Source organism: Amblyomma mixtum, chromosome 10 (assembly GCF_055824585.1).
Source record: "Amblyomma mixtum isolate Tamu chromosome 10, ASM5582458v1, whole genome shotgun sequence".
NCBI lineage: Eukaryota > Metazoa > Arthropoda > Arachnida > Ixodida > Ixodidae > Amblyomma > Amblyomma mixtum.
This window is the reverse complement of record NC_143021.1, coordinates 21,383,412-21,402,970: the sequence shown is the minus strand read 5'-3', so window position 1 is coordinate 21,402,970 and position 19,559 is coordinate 21,383,412. Positions and strand designations below refer to the sequence as shown.

The following is a 19,559-nucleotide window of genomic DNA, read 5'->3' as shown; positions in this document are numbered from 1 at the left end:
CCGTTCTTAGAGCATGCTCGATTTTCTCCATGTTAAACTTTCTTATGTCGGCTACCTTCCTCTTATTGATTAACTTCGATAGCTCTGCTAGTTCTATCCTGTCTGTGGAGTTAGACGTACTCATGCTTTGTCGTTTCTTAATCAGATCTTTAGTCTCCTGAGTAGCTTGTTGGTATCCTGTCGAACCATCCTACCACCTACTTTTGCGGCGCACTCTGTAACGATAGCTGTAAGATTATCATTCATTGTTTCAACACTACGGTCGTCTTCTTCAGTTAAAGCGGAAAATCTGTTTTAGAGCGACATTCTGAATTCGTCTACCTTCCCTCTCAATGCTAACTCGTTAATAGCCTTTCGCTTCACCAGTTTCCTCCGTTCCCTCTTCAGATCTAAGCTAACACGAGACCTTACCATTCTGTGGTCGCTACAACGGACATTGCCGAGGACCTCCACATCATGTACGATTCCAGGGTGAGCACACAGTATGAAGTCTATTTCATTTTTATTCTCACCACTGGGGCTCTTCCACGTCCACTTCCTGTTTGCTTGTTTGCGGAAGAAAGTATTCATAATCGGTAAATAATTTCTATCTGCGAACTCTACTAATAACTCTCCCCTACTGTTCCTAGAGCCTATGCCATAGTCACCTACCGCCTTGTCTCCGGCCTGCTTTTTACCTACCTTTGCATTAAAGTCGCCCATCAGTACAGTGTACTGTGATTTTACTTTGGTCATTGCCGATTCGACATCCTCATAGAAGCTTTCAACTATCTGGTCATCGTGGCTTGATGTAGGCGCGTAGGTCTGCACGACCTTCAGCTTGTACCTCTTAGTAAGCCTAATTACGATAGCTGCCACTCTCTCGTTAATACTGTAAAACTCCTCGATGTTGCCAGCTATATCCTGATTTATGAGGAATCCCACACCTAGTTCTCGCCTATCTGCTAATCCACGATAGCACAGTACATGCCCGCCCTTTAATACTTTATACGCCTCATCTGTCCTCCTAACCTGACCAAACCCTATGACATCCCATTTAATACCGGCTAATTCCTCCAACAGCACTGCTAAGCTAGCCTCACTTGATAAGGTTCTTGCGTTAATCTCAAGTTTTTAATCTTTGCTCTTCTGTTTTTTGGATTGTTCACTGTGTCCTGTGCCTTCATATTGCCGCGGATATTTGTAGCGTTCGTTTGTAGTATTTGTTTGTTCATGCTTCAAGGCTGCCGACGCGCCGCTTTATCGCTTCGTTTGTCACAAATGAAGCGATGAAGCGATCCAAAAGGTTCTAGTAACTTCCTAAGCTTTATCTCGAATGCTTGCTATCAGCTTTAAAAAGAGCACGGCCGACAGCGGCGGGCATTCTGTTCGACGACCGCCGCGCACACTTGTTGCTACGCCGCCGCCGAGTTATTCAGTTCTTTGCGGCCGCAAGTCAGCCCGAATAAAGAGTTTCGTTTCGAAGACATTCTTGCTGTGTTTCTGTTCGCCGGACTGCAGTCACCACTACGTGACACCTGGTGGAGGTGCCGACCAGCTATGCCCCTCAAGATGGAACCTGGTGTACAGCCAACGCCCGTCGTACTTCGCCAGCCCCATGAGCCACCGACTTTTCGTGGAGAACCACACGAAGATGGGGAAGACTGGCTGGACATGTACGACCGTGTAGCAGCGCTGAACGCCTGGGACGACAGCGCTAAGCTTCGTAACGTTTATTTTGCATTGGACGGCTCCGCCAGAACGTGGTTTGAAAACCACGAATCTTCCCTCACGACCTGGGCGACCTTCAAGAAGCAACTACTGGCTACGTTCACTAGCGTCGTACGCAAGGAAAGAGCGGAGATCCTGCTGCAGTCTCGATTTCAACGTCCAAACGAGACCGTGACTGTGTATGTGGAAGATATGAAACGCCTTTTCAAGCGCGCCAACCCTGACATGAACGAAGAAAAGAAACTCTCTTTCCTAATGCGAGGCGTGAAGGAGCTACTCTTCGCTGGACTGATCCGGGATCCTCCAACAATCGTCGCCGAGTTTGAAGCTGAAGCTTCAACCATCGAAAAGACCCTGAATGCCCGGACCCGGCACTACAACCGACCACTTGAAGTGCTGTCGGCGAGCCCCCCAGAAGATACCCCTGCAAGTGGAGATAACCTTCGTGATCTCAAACGCAAAATTGTTCGCGAAGAACTTCGCCGACTGCTGCCATCGCCAACACAGCCGACGCAGCAGACTCAGGTGGCGTCGTTCACGAACATCATCCGCGAAGAAGTGCAGCATGCATTTGGCTCCCCGTCACAGACGACACCAACGGAAGTTGTAGCCATGAACTACGCCGCCGCACTACGCAGTCCTGCGCGTCGACGAGACCTCCCAAGCCCTCTTCGACGCGTACCAGCTCTACAAGAACGGCGGCCCCAAGCTCCCGCGCGCCCACATTACGACCGACGCAACAGCTTTAGGAAATGCGACGAGTGGCGGACTCCCGACAACCGCCCACTGTGTTTCCATTGTGGCCACGCCGGGCACATACTTCGCCACTGCCCGTACAGACGCATCGGGCTGCGAGGTTTGGCCATCGACGCCCCTCGACCGCTCCCCGGCAAGCGACCACAGGAAATTGACGACTACCTACGTAGAGGGGAGTACGTATCTTCAAGCCGTTTTACCCGCTCCCCGTCGCCGTCCACCGCACGATTTGCATCACCGGGCCGAAGCTACGCCGCGGCTGTCCGAGGAAGGTCCCCTAGCCCTCGTAGGGGAAACAAAATAAAGCAACCTGTGGAGGTCAGGTTGCTTGCCGAGGAAACGACGAAGATCCTCCAGCCACCACGCCGTATGAAGACGCCGCACCTACTACGCCGACGACGCATACAACAACCTCGACTACGGCGCTAACCGCCTTCAAAACTACGTCCCCATCAAGAAAAGCTCCGACCACACGCCCTACCCACGATTCACATACCCGACGAAGCCGTAGCCCGACGCCGAGGACGACGTGCAACTCCAGAGCCAGGACATTCGATTTAGAAGTGGTTATCGACGGCCGGAAAGTCGCCGCTCTAGTCGACACAGGAGCCGATTATTCGGTGATGAGCGGACGATTCGCTGCGCAGCTGAGGAAAGTAACGACGGCTTGGGACGGCCCACAAATTCGCACCGCAGGGGGCCACCTCATTACGCCATCAGGACGATGCACAGCGCGAGTTACTCTCAAGGCACATATCTATCCCGCGACCTTCGTAGTGCTACGGCAATGTTCCCGCGAAGTGATCTTGGGCATGGATTTCCTTAATGAGCATCAAGCGATCATCGACCTGCGATCCAACATGATCACACTTTCCACGGATGAGGCCATCCCGTCGATGAGATCTCCGGAACATCACGTTGCGCTCAGTGTCCTGGAGGAACAAGTGAGTGTCCCACCCCGCTCAAGCGTCATCATCACCGTAGGCGCCACGGAAGGGAATAACACTCAAGTCATTATCGAGGGGAACATGCAGTTGCTTCTCGACCGAGGAATCGGCATCGCAAGAGGCATCGCACATTTCCGCAAAGGACAAGCCGAAGTACTGCTGACTAACTTCAGCGAAGAATACCGGCACGTTAACAGAGGAACGACGATTGCGTTCCTCGACGAAATATCCGACGTACGAGATTTCTTCGCGCTCTCCGACCCATCCGTAGAAGATTCTTCTGACCAAGAGAACTCACCCACTTTCGACGTAAACCCAGCCCTGCCCTGGAACAGACAAGACCAGATCCGCAATCTCGTTCGAAGCTACAGCGAGTGCTTCTCGTCATCTCCGAAGGTCCGACAAACGCCGATTGCCAAACATCGCATTATAACCGACCAGCACACCCGACCTCTCCGCCAGAGCCCCTACCGAGTGTCGCCGCGAGAACGACAAGCCATCCGAGACCAAGTGGAAGAAACGCTGCGCGACGACGTTATCCAGCCTTGAAAGAGCCCCTGGGCGGCACCTGTTGTTCTAGTGAGAAAGAAAGACGGTGCGCTTCGATTCTGCGTTGATTACCGCCGCTTGAACAACATCACAAAGGAGGACTTCTACCCCCTTCCCCGCATCGACGACACACTGGATCGGCTCTGCAACGCTAAGTATTTCTCATCGATGGACCTCAAGAGCGGCTACCGACAAATAGAGGTCGACGAGAGAGATCGCGAGAAGACCGCATTCATCACTCCAGATGGCCTCTTCGAGTTCAAGGTGATGCCATTTGGTTTTTGTTCCGAACCAGCCACATTTCAGCGAGTAATGGATACAGTGCTGGCAGGCCTCAAGTGGTAGATTTGTCTGGTATATTTAGATGACGTCGTTGTTTTCGCCTCGAACTTTCAGGAGCACCTGAAAAGGCTTCGAACAGTACTAGACGCAATCACATCGTCCGGGCTAACCTTGAAAGCAGAGAAGTGCCACTTTGCCTATGAATAGCTGCTGTTTCTAGGCCACATTGTAAGCGAGGAAGGAGTACGTCCAGACCCGCAGAAAACAGCTGCTATCGCAATGTTTCCGCCATCAGCCGATAAGAAAGCTGTGTGCAGATTCCTCGGACTGTGCGTGTACTACCGGCGATTTGTGAAGAACTTTTCCCGCAACGCCGAGCCACTCACCCACCTGACAAAGGCAGACGTGCCATTTAAATGAGAAGCGCCGCAAGTGGAAGCCTTCAACGAACTTCAGCGTCGTTTGCAGTCCCCACCGATCCTCGCGCACTTTGATGAAAACACAGAGACTGAAATTCATACCGACGCAAGTAGTGTGGGCCTAGGCGCTGTCCTCGTTCAGAAAATTGACGGAGTGAAGAAGGCCATCGCGTACGCTGGCCGTTCCCTGTCCAAAGCCGAAGCTAATTATTCGACAACTGAGAAGGAGTGCTTGCCATCATCTGGGCTACGTCGAAATTCCGCCCCTACCTGTACGGACGACCGTTCAAGGTGGTCACCAATCACCACGCACTGTGCTGGCTCGCCAGTTTGAAGGACCCCTCCGGCCGCCTCGCTCGATGGAGCCTGCGGCTCCAGGAGTTTGATGTAAGCGTCGTTTACAAGTCCGGACGCAAGCACTCTGACGCCGACTGCCTGTCACGAGCCCCTGTAGATGCACCGCTGCCGGACGACGATGAGGACGCTTTCCTGGGACCCATCAGCTCCAGCTCTCTTGCACAACAGCAACGCTCGGACCCCGACATAAAATGCCTGGTCGAATACTTGGAAGACAAGGTTTCTTCACCCCCCGCCTCTTTCAAGCGAGGATTGTCTTCGTTCTGTTTGCAGAACTATGTCCTCGTGAAGAAAAACTTTGCAGCGAACAACACAGCCTACCTCCTTGTTGTACCGGTCCGTCTGCGCGGAGAAGTTCATGCCTCGCACGACGAGCCGACAGCTGGACATCTGGGGTTTCCTCGCACTCTCCGCCGCATTCAGAACAAGTATTACTGGCCCCGACTGTCTGCCGATGTCGCACATTATGTGAAAACCTGCCGAGATTGTCAGCGACGAAAGACCCCTCCAACCCGACCAGCAGGATTTCTGAACCCCATTGAACCCCCCTCAAGGCCCTTTCAGCAGATCGACATGGACTTGCTTGGCCCTTTCCCGAAATCAACATCTGCAAATAAGTGGATCATCATAGCGACCGACTACCTGACCCGCTACGCCGAGGCAAAAGCTCTACCGAACAGAACAGCAGGAGAAGTCGCCAAATTTTTCGTGGAGAACATCCTTCTGCGACACGGCGCGCCCGATGTGCTCATCACTGACAGAGGAACAACATTCACGGCGGAACTGAGGCAAGCCATTCTCCATTTCAGCCAAACCAGCCACCGGAGAGCAACTGCATACCACCCGCAGACCAACGGACCGACCTAGCGCCTCAACAAAACCATCGCCGATATGCTCGCCATGTAAGTCGACGCCGAACACAAGACCTGGGACGTCATCTTGCCTTACGTAGTCTTCGCCTACAACACCGCAGTGCACGAGACCACCCAGATGACTCCTTTTAGGCTCGTCCATGGCAGGGAGGCCACGACCACGCTGGACGCCATGCTGCCGAAAGTTACCGAGGAAGATAACGTCGACGTCGCCGCCTACCTTCAATGCGCAGAAGCACGAAGACTAGCGCGATTAAGGATCAAAGACCAGCAGCGGACCGATGCCAGACGCTACAACCTACGAAGACGCAACGCTGAATTCAAGCCAGGAGACCGAGTGTGGGTTTGGACGCCCATCCGCCGCCGAGGATTGAGTGAAAAGCTTTTGCGCCGCTATTTCGGCCCGTACAAGGTCCTTCGTCGGCTAGGTGAATTGGACTATGAAGTCGTTCCTGACCAAATGACTGCATCCGAGCGACGCCGCGTACGACCAGAAGTAGTCCATGTCGTACGCCTAACGCCCTATCATGCACGCTAGAGGACGCCGTGTTTCCACATTCGGTGTTTATTTTTTCACAATCCCTTTTTGATTGTTTATAGCCGCTTTATGTTTTAAAGCATCGAGTCGATTCTTCTATGAGAGGGGAGTAATGCCGCGGATCTTTGTAGCGTTCGTTTGTAGTATTTGTTAGTTCATGCTTCAAGGCCGCCGACGCGCCGCTTTATCACTTCGTTTGTGACGCAAGGCGCGCCTAGATTTATCTCGATTGATCGCATGCAGACGGAGCCGGTTCTAGTTTGTTCCAGAAGGTTCTAGTAACTTCCTAAGCTTTATCTCGAATGCTCGCTATCAGCTTTAAAAAGAGCACGGCCGACAGCGGCGGTCATTCTGTTCGACGACCGCCGAGCATGTTTTTTGCTACGCCGCCGCCGAGTGATTCAGTTCTTTGCGGGCGGAAGTCAGCCCAAATAAAGAGTTTCGTTTCGAAGACATCCTCGCTGTGTTCTTGTTCGCCGGACTGCAGTCACCACTACGTGACAATATACTTTTCCGAGAATGTAATAGCCAGTTGTTAATCAGCGTCTGTGTCGTCTCCAGACTTCCTTTTTTCCTGTTTACTGCGCTGCTTAAGCATGAACCCAAGCAGTGCGGATAACTGTCCCAAAATTGGAAATGTATTGGCAAAGGCCGGTCCGACTATTGACCAATGTGAAGCCATCCATTACCAGAACTAGGCCGATAACCTGCGCTGCATGGGAACTCTTACAAACTAGCCCAGTTTTATGTTCTCGTAAACAAATCGTAAAAAAAAAAAGCTAGAGGACAACAACAACAACAACAACAACAACAACAACCCGTTTCAACCCGTTTGAACCAGTTCGAGACGGTCCGAACCGGTTCGAACCAGAACGAAATGGCCCTCTGGAGCAGAACCCGGAACTGAACGCGAAAGGCGTGAACCCGAATCCCAACCGAACCAGAAAAAATGCCGGTTTGGCACCCTGGTCTTAGTCTGGGCAACACATTCATCATTGGCGAGCTTCAAATAGGGTTCTCACTTCGAAGAAGAAGGCCTGGAAAGGGTGTGAAGTGGGAAGGGTGTTAGGATGGGGCGGGTGAATCCACAGATGAAGACGAAGTCCTGTTGTCGAAATTTTTGCAAGTACCCTGAGATTTCCCCTGCCACGCCGCGGTGGCTCAGTTGTTACAGCTCTCGGCTGCTGACCCGAAAGACGCGGGTTCGATCCCTGCCGCATGTGGCCGAACTTCGATGAAGGCGAAATTCTAGAGGCCCGTGTACTGCGCGATGTCAGTGTACGTTTAAGAACCCCTGGTGGTGCAAATTTCCAGAGCCCTGCACTACGGCGGCCCTCATAGCTTTATTTGCTTTGGGACGTTAAACTCCAATTAAACTAAACTAAACCAAACCAAGCTTTCCCCTCCCTTGTTCACTTAGTGAGCGTCAAGAATTCATCTGCCTACCCATCTCTTCCAGGCACCAGATGTAATTACTCTAGAAGGAGAAAAAGGGTTATATTAGAAGGATGAGGTTATGGCGAGAGCATATGAATGCGTAACCAGAGGTGGTTATCGTACAGAGAGGAAGGAGGGTATGGTTACAGCGGACGAATTTAGCAAGGTTCATGTGGGACAGCTGCTGCTAAATGCACCTCCCGAGGAGAGGGCATATCGGTGGTGGCGTGCGCCTTGACCAGCGAACTGGACAAGGGAGATAGTCGAAAAACGGGTATGTGTGGGGAACTGAAAATGGTGCTCTGTAACTATACAGGTATGAAGTCGCTGTCATATTTTCTGCCTCAAAAAATCGTAAAATATAGCATAACTTAACAGCTGACAATCAACCTCGCGGTATACAGTGGTAACCATGCTGTCCGTTTTTTGTTCTTTTCAGAGGATGAAAGAGGCGAATACGAACCCGAGGATAAGGGTGAGTACCGACCATTCCAACACTCTATGATCCTCTTGTAGGCCTACAAGGTATTTACTAAGGCAATCGCTAATAGAGTCAGAAAAAACCTTGGACTTTAGTCAACCAAATGATCAGGCAGGCTTTCGTAAAGGATACTCGACAATAGACCACATTCACACTATCAATCAGGTGATAGAGAAATGCGCAGAATATAACCAACCTTTATATATAGCCTTCATTGATTACGAGAAAGCATTTGACTCAATGGAATCCTCAGCTGTCATGCAGGCATTGCGGAATCAGGGTGTGGAAGAGTGCTATGTGAAAATATTGGAAGATATTTATAACGATTGCACAGCTACCATAGTTCTCCATAAAGTCGGCAATAAAATTCCAATGCGGAAAGGTGTCAGGCAGGGAGACACGATCTCGCCAATGCTCTTCACTGCCTGCTTACAGGAGGTATTCCGGGGACTGGAATGGGAACAGTTGGGGATGAGAGTTAATGGAGAATACCTGAGTAATTTGCGATTCGCTGATGGCATTGCCTTGCTAAGCCACTCAGGACAAGAACTGCAAAGCATGATCGATCAGTTAGACAGGAAGAGCAGAACGGTGGGGCTAAGAATTAACATGCAGAAAACCAAAGTAATGTTCAACAGCCTAGCAAGGGAAAAGCAGTTCGCAATTGGTAGTGAGGTTCTGGTAGTAGTAAGAGAATATGTCTACTTAAGGCAGGTAGTCACCGCAGATCAGGATCATGAGAGGGAAATAACTAGAAGAATAAGAATGGGGTGGAGCGCATATGGCAAGTTCTCTCAGATCATGAATAGTAGCTTACCAATGTCCGTGAAAAGAAAAGTATACAACAGCTGTATCCTACCGGTACTCACCTATGGGGCAGAAACGTGGAGGCTAACAAAGAGGGTTCAGCTTAAGTTAAGAACAACGCAGCGAGCTATGGAAAGGAAAATGATAGGTGTAACGTTAAGAGATCGGAAGAGGGCGGAGTGGGTGAGGGAACAAACGCGGGTTAATTACATCCTAGTTGAAATCAAGAGGAAAAAATGGGCTTGGCCAGGGCATGTAATGCGAAGGCAAGATAACCGCTGGTCCTTAAGGGTAACGGAGTGGATTCCAAGAGAAAGCAAACGTAGCAGGAGACGGCAGAAAGTTGTGTGGGCGGATGAGATTAAGAAGTTTGCGGGGATACGGTGGCTGCAACTGAGAAAGGACAGGGTTAATTGGAGAGACAAGGGAGAGGCCTTTGCCCTGCAGTGGGTGTAGTCAGGCTGACGATGATGATGATCATCATCATCCTCTACAATGCTGGGAGGAGAGTGTGCTCAATTGCGTGGTTTCTGTTTACATCGAGTTCTTGAACTGAGATGTTGCATTCATTCGCAGGCACATATTACTGCTCTGAGCGTGCAGTTTTCTAAACTGTCCAAGTCGAGCTTCTTCAATATCACTTTCAATTGTTAGGCACCTGGGGATTATTGTAATGTACTGTTATCAATACACTGTATGGAAATGACTAATGAAGCACTTTGTAACGAAATATAGCTTTCATTTTTGTCGTGCGCTTTCACCGAGTTGTTAAGACTGCCACAGAAAACCAATGAGGTGCGTTTCCACAGTAAACAGCAGAAATCAACAAGCGTTCTGAAGAGGGAGCTGCAGATATATCAACTCGTGTGACGCAATCTGACAACATGAGAAAAAAAATTCCGTCCACTAACAACTCGTTTTTAAAAGTGCGCTTTTCCAGAATTTGTGGGTTTGGCATTTTTGAAGGTCGCCAACTAAAGCCCCGATGACGCCGCCAACGCGCAAAGCATTCCTAGTCAGCGCATATTGCGATTATTTTTTGCACCTTATGGAGCAGCGAATACATGCGCACTGCTGTTCTGAGAATTAGCTGAAACCTTTATATATCAACTTCTTTTGTGAGAAACCGTGATGGCATTCTTCTGATTTTTCAGCACATCGAGAACCAGCGTAAGTTACGGTGAAAATTCACCCTATTTTAATCATAGTCGCCTTTCGTCTTCATTTCTCGTCGATGCACCTTAGTAGGCATTTCATAGCCTCAATTTATCTTCTCCTCTTTTTCTTTTATTTCACCTTTTCCGCACCGCTCTTCTTTCGTCTTTATGTACAGGTTTCTTTCCCCACGCAGAGTACCATGCCAGCGATTTTTAAACGCTGGCTATGTTTTCTGCTTTTTTTTCATAAAAGTTCTTCTGTCTCTCTCTCTCTGTCCTCGGAAAAATGTTTGTTAAAACCTTGGGGAATACGACATAAACGTTGTTGGAAGCAACTCGATCTGACGGCGCTCATATCATGAAGGAATGCTACTTGGAACCAATGTTTAGCGAGTTTCTTTTTCGTAGACACATTACTCGTTCCCGTTTAGTGTAGCATCTGAACGACGTGAACGTTACTTTGCTGGACTAGCTTTGCAACACTGCGAAATAGCAAGCGGCACTTTACTTACGCTTTGAGGATATTCTGAGTTGGTGCTAAAGTCCTCTCGAACAGATTTCCAGTAAACGCGTCGGCAGCGCGAAAGGGTATAAAAAACTCGCCTTTTCTTCACTTTGGAAAAAAAAGATCATAGTTGCACATCTTGTGAGAACCTGAACAGCCCCTACAAGAAGCAGTGGAGGGCATTCTTTGATTATTGATGGTGCTACCAGCCTGTAAAATATAAATGCAGTACGTTGTGAGAAGCTTTGCCCTGCAGTTGACATAACGAGGCTGACATTGATGCCAGACATCCACATCAAACCTTCAGAGTAAACCAAGCTCTTTGGCCAATAATACATTTTATTTGTTGATGTAAATCACTGCGCATACCTCACGTTAGTGAAGATGCTTTCTGCAGACATCAAAAATTGGTACTATACTGCCCCGACAAAGTCAAACATCAAATGCCTCTGCCTCAGACTTACATGCAGCAGCCGCAAAAGCGTTTCGTTAATCTGTAGAGACGCGTCAAAAACAGAGATTTAGTTTGTTTTTTTTCCCATGCATATACTATGTTACCTTTTGTTGCTGGAATTTAAAGCAAGCGCGCTAAACGTTTTAACACCACGCGGTTATGCTCTTGCTCTGCCGTACTCTGGCGCTACAAAAGGCATCTTGAGCAAAAGAAGCCTGCTCATTCAAGCTTTCGCACCAAACGGCCGCCGCCGCTGCCATCACAGCCTTTAAAGTCATCATGATCATCAGCAGCCTGACTACACCGACTGCAGGGAAAATGCCTCTCCCATGTCTTTCCAATTAACCCTGTCCTTTGTCAGTTGCCGCCACAGTATCCCCGCAAACTTCTTAATCTCATCCGCCCACCTAACTTTCTGCCGTCCCCTGCTACGTTCGCTTTCTCTTGGAATCCACTCCGTTACCCTTAAGGACCAGCGGTTATCTTTCCTTCGCATTACATGCCCTGCCCAAACCCACTTCTTCCTCTTGATTTCAACTAGGATGTCATTAACCCGCGTTTGTTCTCTCACCCACTCCGCCCTCTTCCGATCCCTTAACGTTACACCTATCATTTTCCTTTCCGTAGCTCGCTGCGTTGTTCTTAACTTAAGCTGAACCCTCTTTGTTAGCCACCACGTTTCTGCCCCATAGGTGAGTACCGGTAGGATACAGCTGTTGTATACTTTTCTCCTCAGGGATATTGGTGAGCTACCATTCATGATCTGAGAGAACCTGCTATATGCGCTCCACCCCATTTTATTCTTCTAGTTATTTCCCTCTCATAATCCGGGTCTGCGGTCACTACCTGCCCTAAGTAGACATATTTTCTTACTACTTCCAGCACCGCACTACCAATTGCGAACTGCTGTTCCCTTGCCAGGCTGTTGAACATTACTTTGGTTTTCTGTATATTAATTCTTAGCCCCACCGTTCTGCTCTGCCAGTCTAACTGATTGGTCATGCTTTGCAGTTCCTGCCCTGAGTGGCTTAGTAAGGCAATGTCATCAGCGAATCGCAAATTACTCAGGTATTCTCCATTAACTCTTATCCCCAACTGTTCCCATTCCAATGCCCGGAATACCTCTTGTAAGCAGGCGGTGAAGAGAATTCGCGAGATCGTGTCTCCCTGCCTGACACCTTTCCGTATTGGAATTTTATTGCTGACTTTATGAAGAACTATAGTATCTGTGCAATCGTTATAAATATCTTCCAATATTTTCACATAACATTCTTCCACACCCTTACTCCGCAATGCCTGCATGACAGCTGAGGTTTCCACTGAGTCAAATGCTTCCTCGTAATCAATGAAGGCTAAATATAGGGGCTGGTTATATTCTGCGCATTTCTCTATCACCTGATTGATAGTGTGAATGTGGTCTATTGTCGAGTATCCGTTACGGAAGCCTGCCTGATTATTTGGTTGACTAAATCCAAGGTTGTCCTGACTCTATTAGCGATTACCTTAGTAAATACCTTGTAGGCAACGGACAATAAGCTGATCGGTCTGTAATTCTTCCAGTCCTTGACGTCTCCTTTCTGATGAATTAAGATAATGTTAGCGTTCTTCCAAGCTTCTGATACTCTCGAGGTCACAAGACACTGCGTGTAGAGGGTGGCTAGTTTTTGTAGCACAATCTCTCCTCCATCCTTCAACAAATCTGCTGTTACCTGATCCTCACCAGCTGCTTTCCCTCTTTGCCTTTAAAGTTGGTCACCGCATTTCTCAGGAACATGGAAATCACGTTGCACAACATGCGGTAAGGAAGAAGTAATGCGCATTTGGCTATTTCGGATGGAACTTTCATTTAATCATCACACAGACCAAACACAACGTTCGGCAGAGACACCAGACTGCTTACGTGTGGACTGCGGAAGCATTACTACCCGTGGTTGCCTTGTTTAAGCGTAATGTTTGTACATGCATTAAAGTTTTTTTTCTACGAGATTTGAGTATCGGTTGCGCACCAGTACACAAACATTCATAGCCTCTGGCTGCAAGGCGATCATGCTAGCCGAGTTCGCATGTCATGGACATAGTGTGTAGACGTCTGGCAGTGGTTTGTGCACTGAGTTTTGGGACCACCCGGAGTCCTGCTCGACGAGCGGTTGCTAAACAATCTTGATATGAAAGTCTGGGCAGGCATGCGATTGAAGCGGCATATAAGGCCAGTTGTAATCCTTGTTACAAGCTAGCCTTCAATTTGACTAGCGCTTGTAATCTATATGTAAGGAGGAAGCGTATGACGCCTCCCAGAACCTTGTACGCCAAAGGTTGCTTCACAATTTTGGTGTGAATAAGTGTACTTCTTGTTGGGCTAGTTGGTATTTCATTGCAAAATGAAGGCGCCAAAAACCACACACACCCAAGACGAGAGAACACGACAGAGCGGTATGAATGTTGGCAAAACTGGCGCCACGTGGAGGTCAGCTAGTGCTGGGTATATATTGCTATACTACTAACCCCCCCCCCCCCTCCTAGTAGCGTCGTACCGCTTTTAAACTCCATTGTCTCACACCTTTAAAGCCATGGACATTCTAGGGACTACGTGGTTTGTCGCCTTCCCCGCTACAACCATCTGCTGCCTTGCGCTTACACATAAACTTGCTCTGCGTACATCAACCTTTGGTTGGTGACCTATTTGGTGGAGCAGCTGGGTAACGTTCGATATACGCTGACTTTGGAGGCACCTTTGACTCCGGTCAACGCTCGGCCACAAGACCAGTCCGCAAGATGAACGCCTCCTGCGAGGCCTGCAACCGGAGTTCGGTCAACTGACAACACCGGTAATAGCCATCATGTCCACCGCTTGTAGCCAGACTGTGAACTGCCGCGGGATATCGAGCAGTACCTGTCTGATAACGTTCAGCCATCAACCTCGCTGCCACGCGAGTCCCGGGCGCCATCCCCTCAGCGGCTCTCTTCCCCAGTCTCGAGTCGCCCTCTCGCCAGTTCAGAGGAACATCCACACATCGGGAACAGTGAAGACGGCGTCCTCCGGGGTAGGGCTGCCGCTACTGGACCGAGTCAAGAGCCTCCTCTCGACGATTAGTCGCTATGACCCGAGCGACGGCGACCTCACCCGACGATATCAACAACGCACTGCGACTGACTGGTTGCCAGAGAAATTCCGGTAGCCGCCGTTAACCAGGACGTGACTGCACTCGTAGATACCAGCGCTAATTATTCAGTAATGAGCAGTTTTTGCAACCTATGTTGCTCGCGGAATAATGGTGCTGAACAGTGGGTGAATAGAACTTTTGGTGACCAATTTTAGTTCTGAACATCTGTGTTTTCCGAGCAAAACAGTTACTGCGTATTTCGAAGAACTAAGGGAATGCGCGGGACAGCACACTTTGTCCGAAACCCCGGCATCAGTGGAGGCATCAACCAGTCCCATAAAAATTGATGCGAACCCGAGCCTCCTGTCTAATCAAGCACTGTCTGAAAAGCATTTTCGAAAAATTCTGCCACTCTTTTGCCTCGAGCTCCAAGGTTAGGCAGAAACCGTTCAAGAAGAACTCTAGTTTGGGCTAGTTGGTTCATGATTCAACAGGAAAATGGCGCAAAAGACGTGGACAAAAGAGACAAACACGACAGGGCCAGCGCCAACTTACAACTGAATTTTATTTCGCACCAAACCCGCCTTTATGTAGGCCAACACGCCCTAACATCCGTGTAATCACGCACAGGCAGTAGAATAGATCACTGTAAGATATCTAACACATGAAGCGCGATAGCAACCACGTAACATACGTATCACTCATGAGTGTGTATCGTTTTTGGTGTTTACGAGTTGCTTGGCCATGACCGTTTTAGTGTTGTTTGCTATACTTTCGTTGGGTCTTTTTTAAGCCATGATAGTATGTTACGTGGTTGCTATCGCGCTTCAAGTGTTAGATATCTTACAGTGATCTCTTATACTGCCTGTGCGTGATTACATGGATGTTAGGGCGTGTTGGCCTACATAAAGGTGGGTTTGGTGCGAAATAAAATTCAGTTGTAAGTTGGCGCTGGTCCTGTCATGTTTGTCTCTTTTGTCCACGTCTTTTGCGCCATTTTCCTGTTGAATCAGAAACAGTTCACAAAGCACCACATTATAGCTCGCTCCAGCCAGCAACTGTTATGTCGGCCGCCTTATCAGATCTCTTCAAAGGAACGTGGTGCCATTCACCGCCAAGTTCAGTAAATGCTCCAATTGCTTCAATAAATGCTCCAATAAATGCTTACAGATCCAACTGAATAATTCTGTGCCGGCATTCTTCTCGCGCCAGAAAAGGTGTCATAAAAGAAGCGAAGAACTACGTAAACGCGAGCGCTCGCAACGACGTGACACGATAGAATTGTGTAAACTGGCACTTTGCCCGTCACTACCAGCAGCTTGGTCGACTAACTTGTTACCGATAATTCCGGAGTGACCCCGAATATGAAATAAATATGGGGCGAGGAAAGACAAACGATAGAGATCTTTCTTAATGGAAATAATTGAGTTGAAAGACGTAAAAGAAAATTGTCAGGTTGTAAGACGTAACTGAAGACAGGACAGAAAGCAGAGGTAGAGAATCAGTATAAAAATGAACAGGCGTGTAAGAAACATTAGAATGAAAGGCTACAACAAGCTCAGCGGCATAGGTACTAGAGGGTGGTTCTGAAGAGAGACGATGAACGTATACAATATTTTGTATTGAGCTAAGAACAACAAAACCAGCACCAGCTGAGCAATCAGTGAGAGACCCATCAGTGGAAATATGCACTGCACGTTCACAAGAAAAAGGGCCCGCTCATAAGAAAAGAATAGGGCTTCCTGAGAACTAAGGTGAACAAAAGAAAATTTCAATTTCAATGAGGGTGGTCGGAGCAGGGATTTAATAAAGGTTGAATTTCATCTAGGTCATAAAATGTATTGCCGGATACTAGGTCTTGAATAAACAGCGCGAACGAAGACAAGCACAAGAGGCAAGGAAACAGACGACACAATGCTGTTTCCTTGCCTCTTGTGCTTGTCGTCGTTCGGGCTGTTTATTCAAAATGCTTAACCAACTAGCCCGCCAAAACGTGTATACTACGGATTGCCGTAGCGTGAAGAGCATGACCTCTGCACATAACTGGTACAGATAAATAGACAAAGAAAGAACGTTTGGAAGAACGTGAAGAACAGCGGTTTGCATAGTAAGCGCAAGAAGAGGAATTTGTTAAAGCGATCAGACGCGATCTCGTAGTCGGGAAAGGTGGCAATGAAGCCACCAAGCTGGGGCGCATAGGCAATTTTGGGAAGAATAATCTGATAAATTTTCTGCATATGAAGGAGAATCACGAAATTGCAAATGGAACAATTTAAGGAGCTTGGTGGTAGATGCAAGAATTTTCATTTGCAAATGGTTAACATGCGGAATGAAGCTTAAGTAAGAGTCAGAGACAGCGCCTATAATTAAAACTCGGTTCACACTTAAGACTTTGTCTAGTCGAATAGTTGTCACGTTTGTGTAACGCCGGGACACCATTAGGTAACAAAACATATGAACACTTTTCTGGGTTTAACTGAACGCGAGATGTGATACACCAGATTTGGAATAAAGTTGAAACGTTTGAACCCAGCGTTGACAACATGAGGCTAGTTTCACCAAGGACAAGCATAATGGTGTCATCTGCATATGTCTGAATGTGGATAGGTGAGGGGGAATGAGGGTTTAAGATATCGTGTAGCAAAATGTTCTAATGTAATGGCGAAAGTGGCGAACCCTGCGGACTGCTGAGGGTAGAAGGCACAGAAAGAGTACAAGAAGGAGACTAATAGGTCAAATTCCAGTTATGAACGACTAGCCCCGTGGGGTTAATGCTGGCTTCAAGTGTTTCAGTTTTAATCTCAATCTGCTGTACTACATATCGCATTCAGTTCAACACAGAAAAGTGTTCTTATCTTTTGTTATTTAATGAAGCCCCGGCGTTACACAAACGTAAGTCAACCATTCAACTAGGCACAGTTTCAAGTGTGAGCCGAGTATTCAATTATAGGCCTTGTCTTTAACTCTCACTTAAGCTTCATTCCCCATGTTAACCATTTGCAAACGAAAATTCTTGCATCTACCACCAAGCTCCTTAATTAGTGCCATTTCCATTTTCGTGTTTCTCCTTCTCACATGCACAAAGTTTATCATTAGATTATTTCTTCAACAATTACCTATGCCGCCTCAGCTTGGTGGCTTCATTGCCGCCCTTCCCGATGCGTGAAGCATTACTGATTTCTGAGAAGTAGTTTCTTTTGAAAGAGGAGCAATGCAGCTGACCATATAATAAATGTTCGAGCACATTACCAAAAGACGAATTAATACAGATCGGTCGGTAAGAATTGGGAAGATGATTCGGTCTATTCGTTTAAGGGAATAAAAGTAATTCAGCCAATTCTCCACGTCTGATGACAGTAACCAAAGTGCAAGGCAGAATTAAAGAGGAAAGCGAAAAACGAGGGGAGAGTTTTAAAGATGGCGACAGCAAAACGAGGAGAGATAACATCACGCCGAGGTATAGACTACAAATCTAATGAATTCATTACAGCTTCGATCTCCGCAACAGTGAACCGCAAATCTTGAACTTACTTATTGTAAGACTGCGGAGTAATTTTCCGAACGTGAGTACGTAAAAGGAGATCATGGTAAGAATCATCTGTAGCGAGATGAGTACGAAGGAGCAATTTTGTAGCTTCAGGAAACGTTTCAGTATATGTGCCTTCGGCGTACTGTAGAGAAGGGATAATAGAAGGACACCTGAGCATGCAAAAAGCATGTTTATATGGCCTAAATGTACGCGTAGCTGTGGAGCCGATCTTCTTTAAATAACTGTCATGGGTGGTTCAAATGTTATATCTATACATTTCATGAGCCTTACAATAGATTGAATTGTGGAAAGTTCTCAGCTGAGGGTCTGGAATGCGTTAGAAACGGCGACCACCGATAAGACAGCCGCCGTCGCTGCTTTTCGCGTGGCGACCGGTAACCGAAGGGTGTGCCGCTTTCTATGTCTCTGCGCCTGTAATCGGCGTTTTCTCGAGAACTTCTCCCAGATCGCAGATCTCCTCACCCGCCTCACGAACCGTTCTTCTGGAGTTAGAAGCAACAGCAGGCCTTCGAAGATCCCCGAACTCGTCTCCAAAGTATGCCCATCCTTGGACACTTCGATGAGTCAGCCGACACTGAACTGCACACAGACGCCAGCAACATCGGCTTCTGTGGTCTTTGTGCACTGACACGATGGTCTCGAACGCGTAATCGCACACGCAAGCCGCATCTTGTTTCGATCCAATTCGAACTATTCCACCACCGAAAAGCCATGGCCGGCAGTTGTGTTGGTGGTGACCAAATTTCGCCCATATTTATATTGTCAGGGAAGATAGGGTGATAAGTCGCTGACCAGCAAAATTTGGCAGCCAGCCAGCGCGAGACACTTCAACGTCTTCTCTTTCATGGGCCACGTGAGAACAGCAGGTGGCAATATGGTCGCCTTTTCAGAGTCCTCAATGACCACCACTCGCTGTATTGGCTGGTCAATCACGAAGATCCCGCAGGAATTTTGCACACTGGAGCCTTCGACTTGAAATTCGATGTCGCGATCGCCTATAAGTCCAGTAGGAAGCACAGTGATGCAGACTGTCGGTCTTGTGCTCCTAACAAGGACACCCGAATTGACTGCGAAAACGATTTTTTTTTTGGTGCCATCTTTATGTTCATTCTCACTCAACACCAACGAGACGATAGTCAACTACAACCCCTCATTGCGTTTCTAAAAGGAAGCGCTCGGCCTCCCCCGCTAATCTTCTCCCGCTAACTGTCGTCTTTGTGTTTACGCGGCGGCGCTCCGTGTCAGAAAAACCACCGCCCGACGAAAGCTGTATATCTTCTCGCCGTGCCTACAAGTCCTGCAGGCGTTCCTTGATGACCCATCTTCTGGTCACGTGGGTTTTTGAAGAGCTTTACACGAATACGACAAAAGTACACCTGGCCCAGGGTTCTGAAGTTGTAAAGCGTTACGACAGAACTTGCTGCGAGTTCTAACGTCGGAAGGCGCCACCGACTAAACGAGCCGGCCCACTATCGTCTATTCATCCACCCATAGGTCCCCTTCCATCAAGTCGGCAGTGACTTACTCGACCCATTTGCGATGTCATCGCTGGGTAACCATTGCATTGGGGTCTCAACAGGCTATCTAAGCCGATAAAGTAAAACCAAAGCTCTTCCCTGTGGAGCGCTGCGGAAATT

General features: G+C 48.2%; 1 protein-coding gene across 1 annotated transcript in view; it reads left to right on the top strand.

Annotated features, from left to right (window-relative positions):
* Nucleotides 1–13,043: 13,043 nt before the first annotated feature.
* The window catches only part of LOC149325319 (uncharacterized), a 139,933-nt gene continuing 133,417 nt past the window's right edge, over nucleotides 13,044–19,559 (top strand). The window contains exon 1 of the mRNA XM_089564232.1: nucleotides 13,044–13,069. Within this exon, the coding sequence (XP_089420358.1) occupies nucleotides 13,044–13,069 (26 nt within the window). The remainder of the gene's footprint in view (nucleotides 13,070–19,559) is intronic.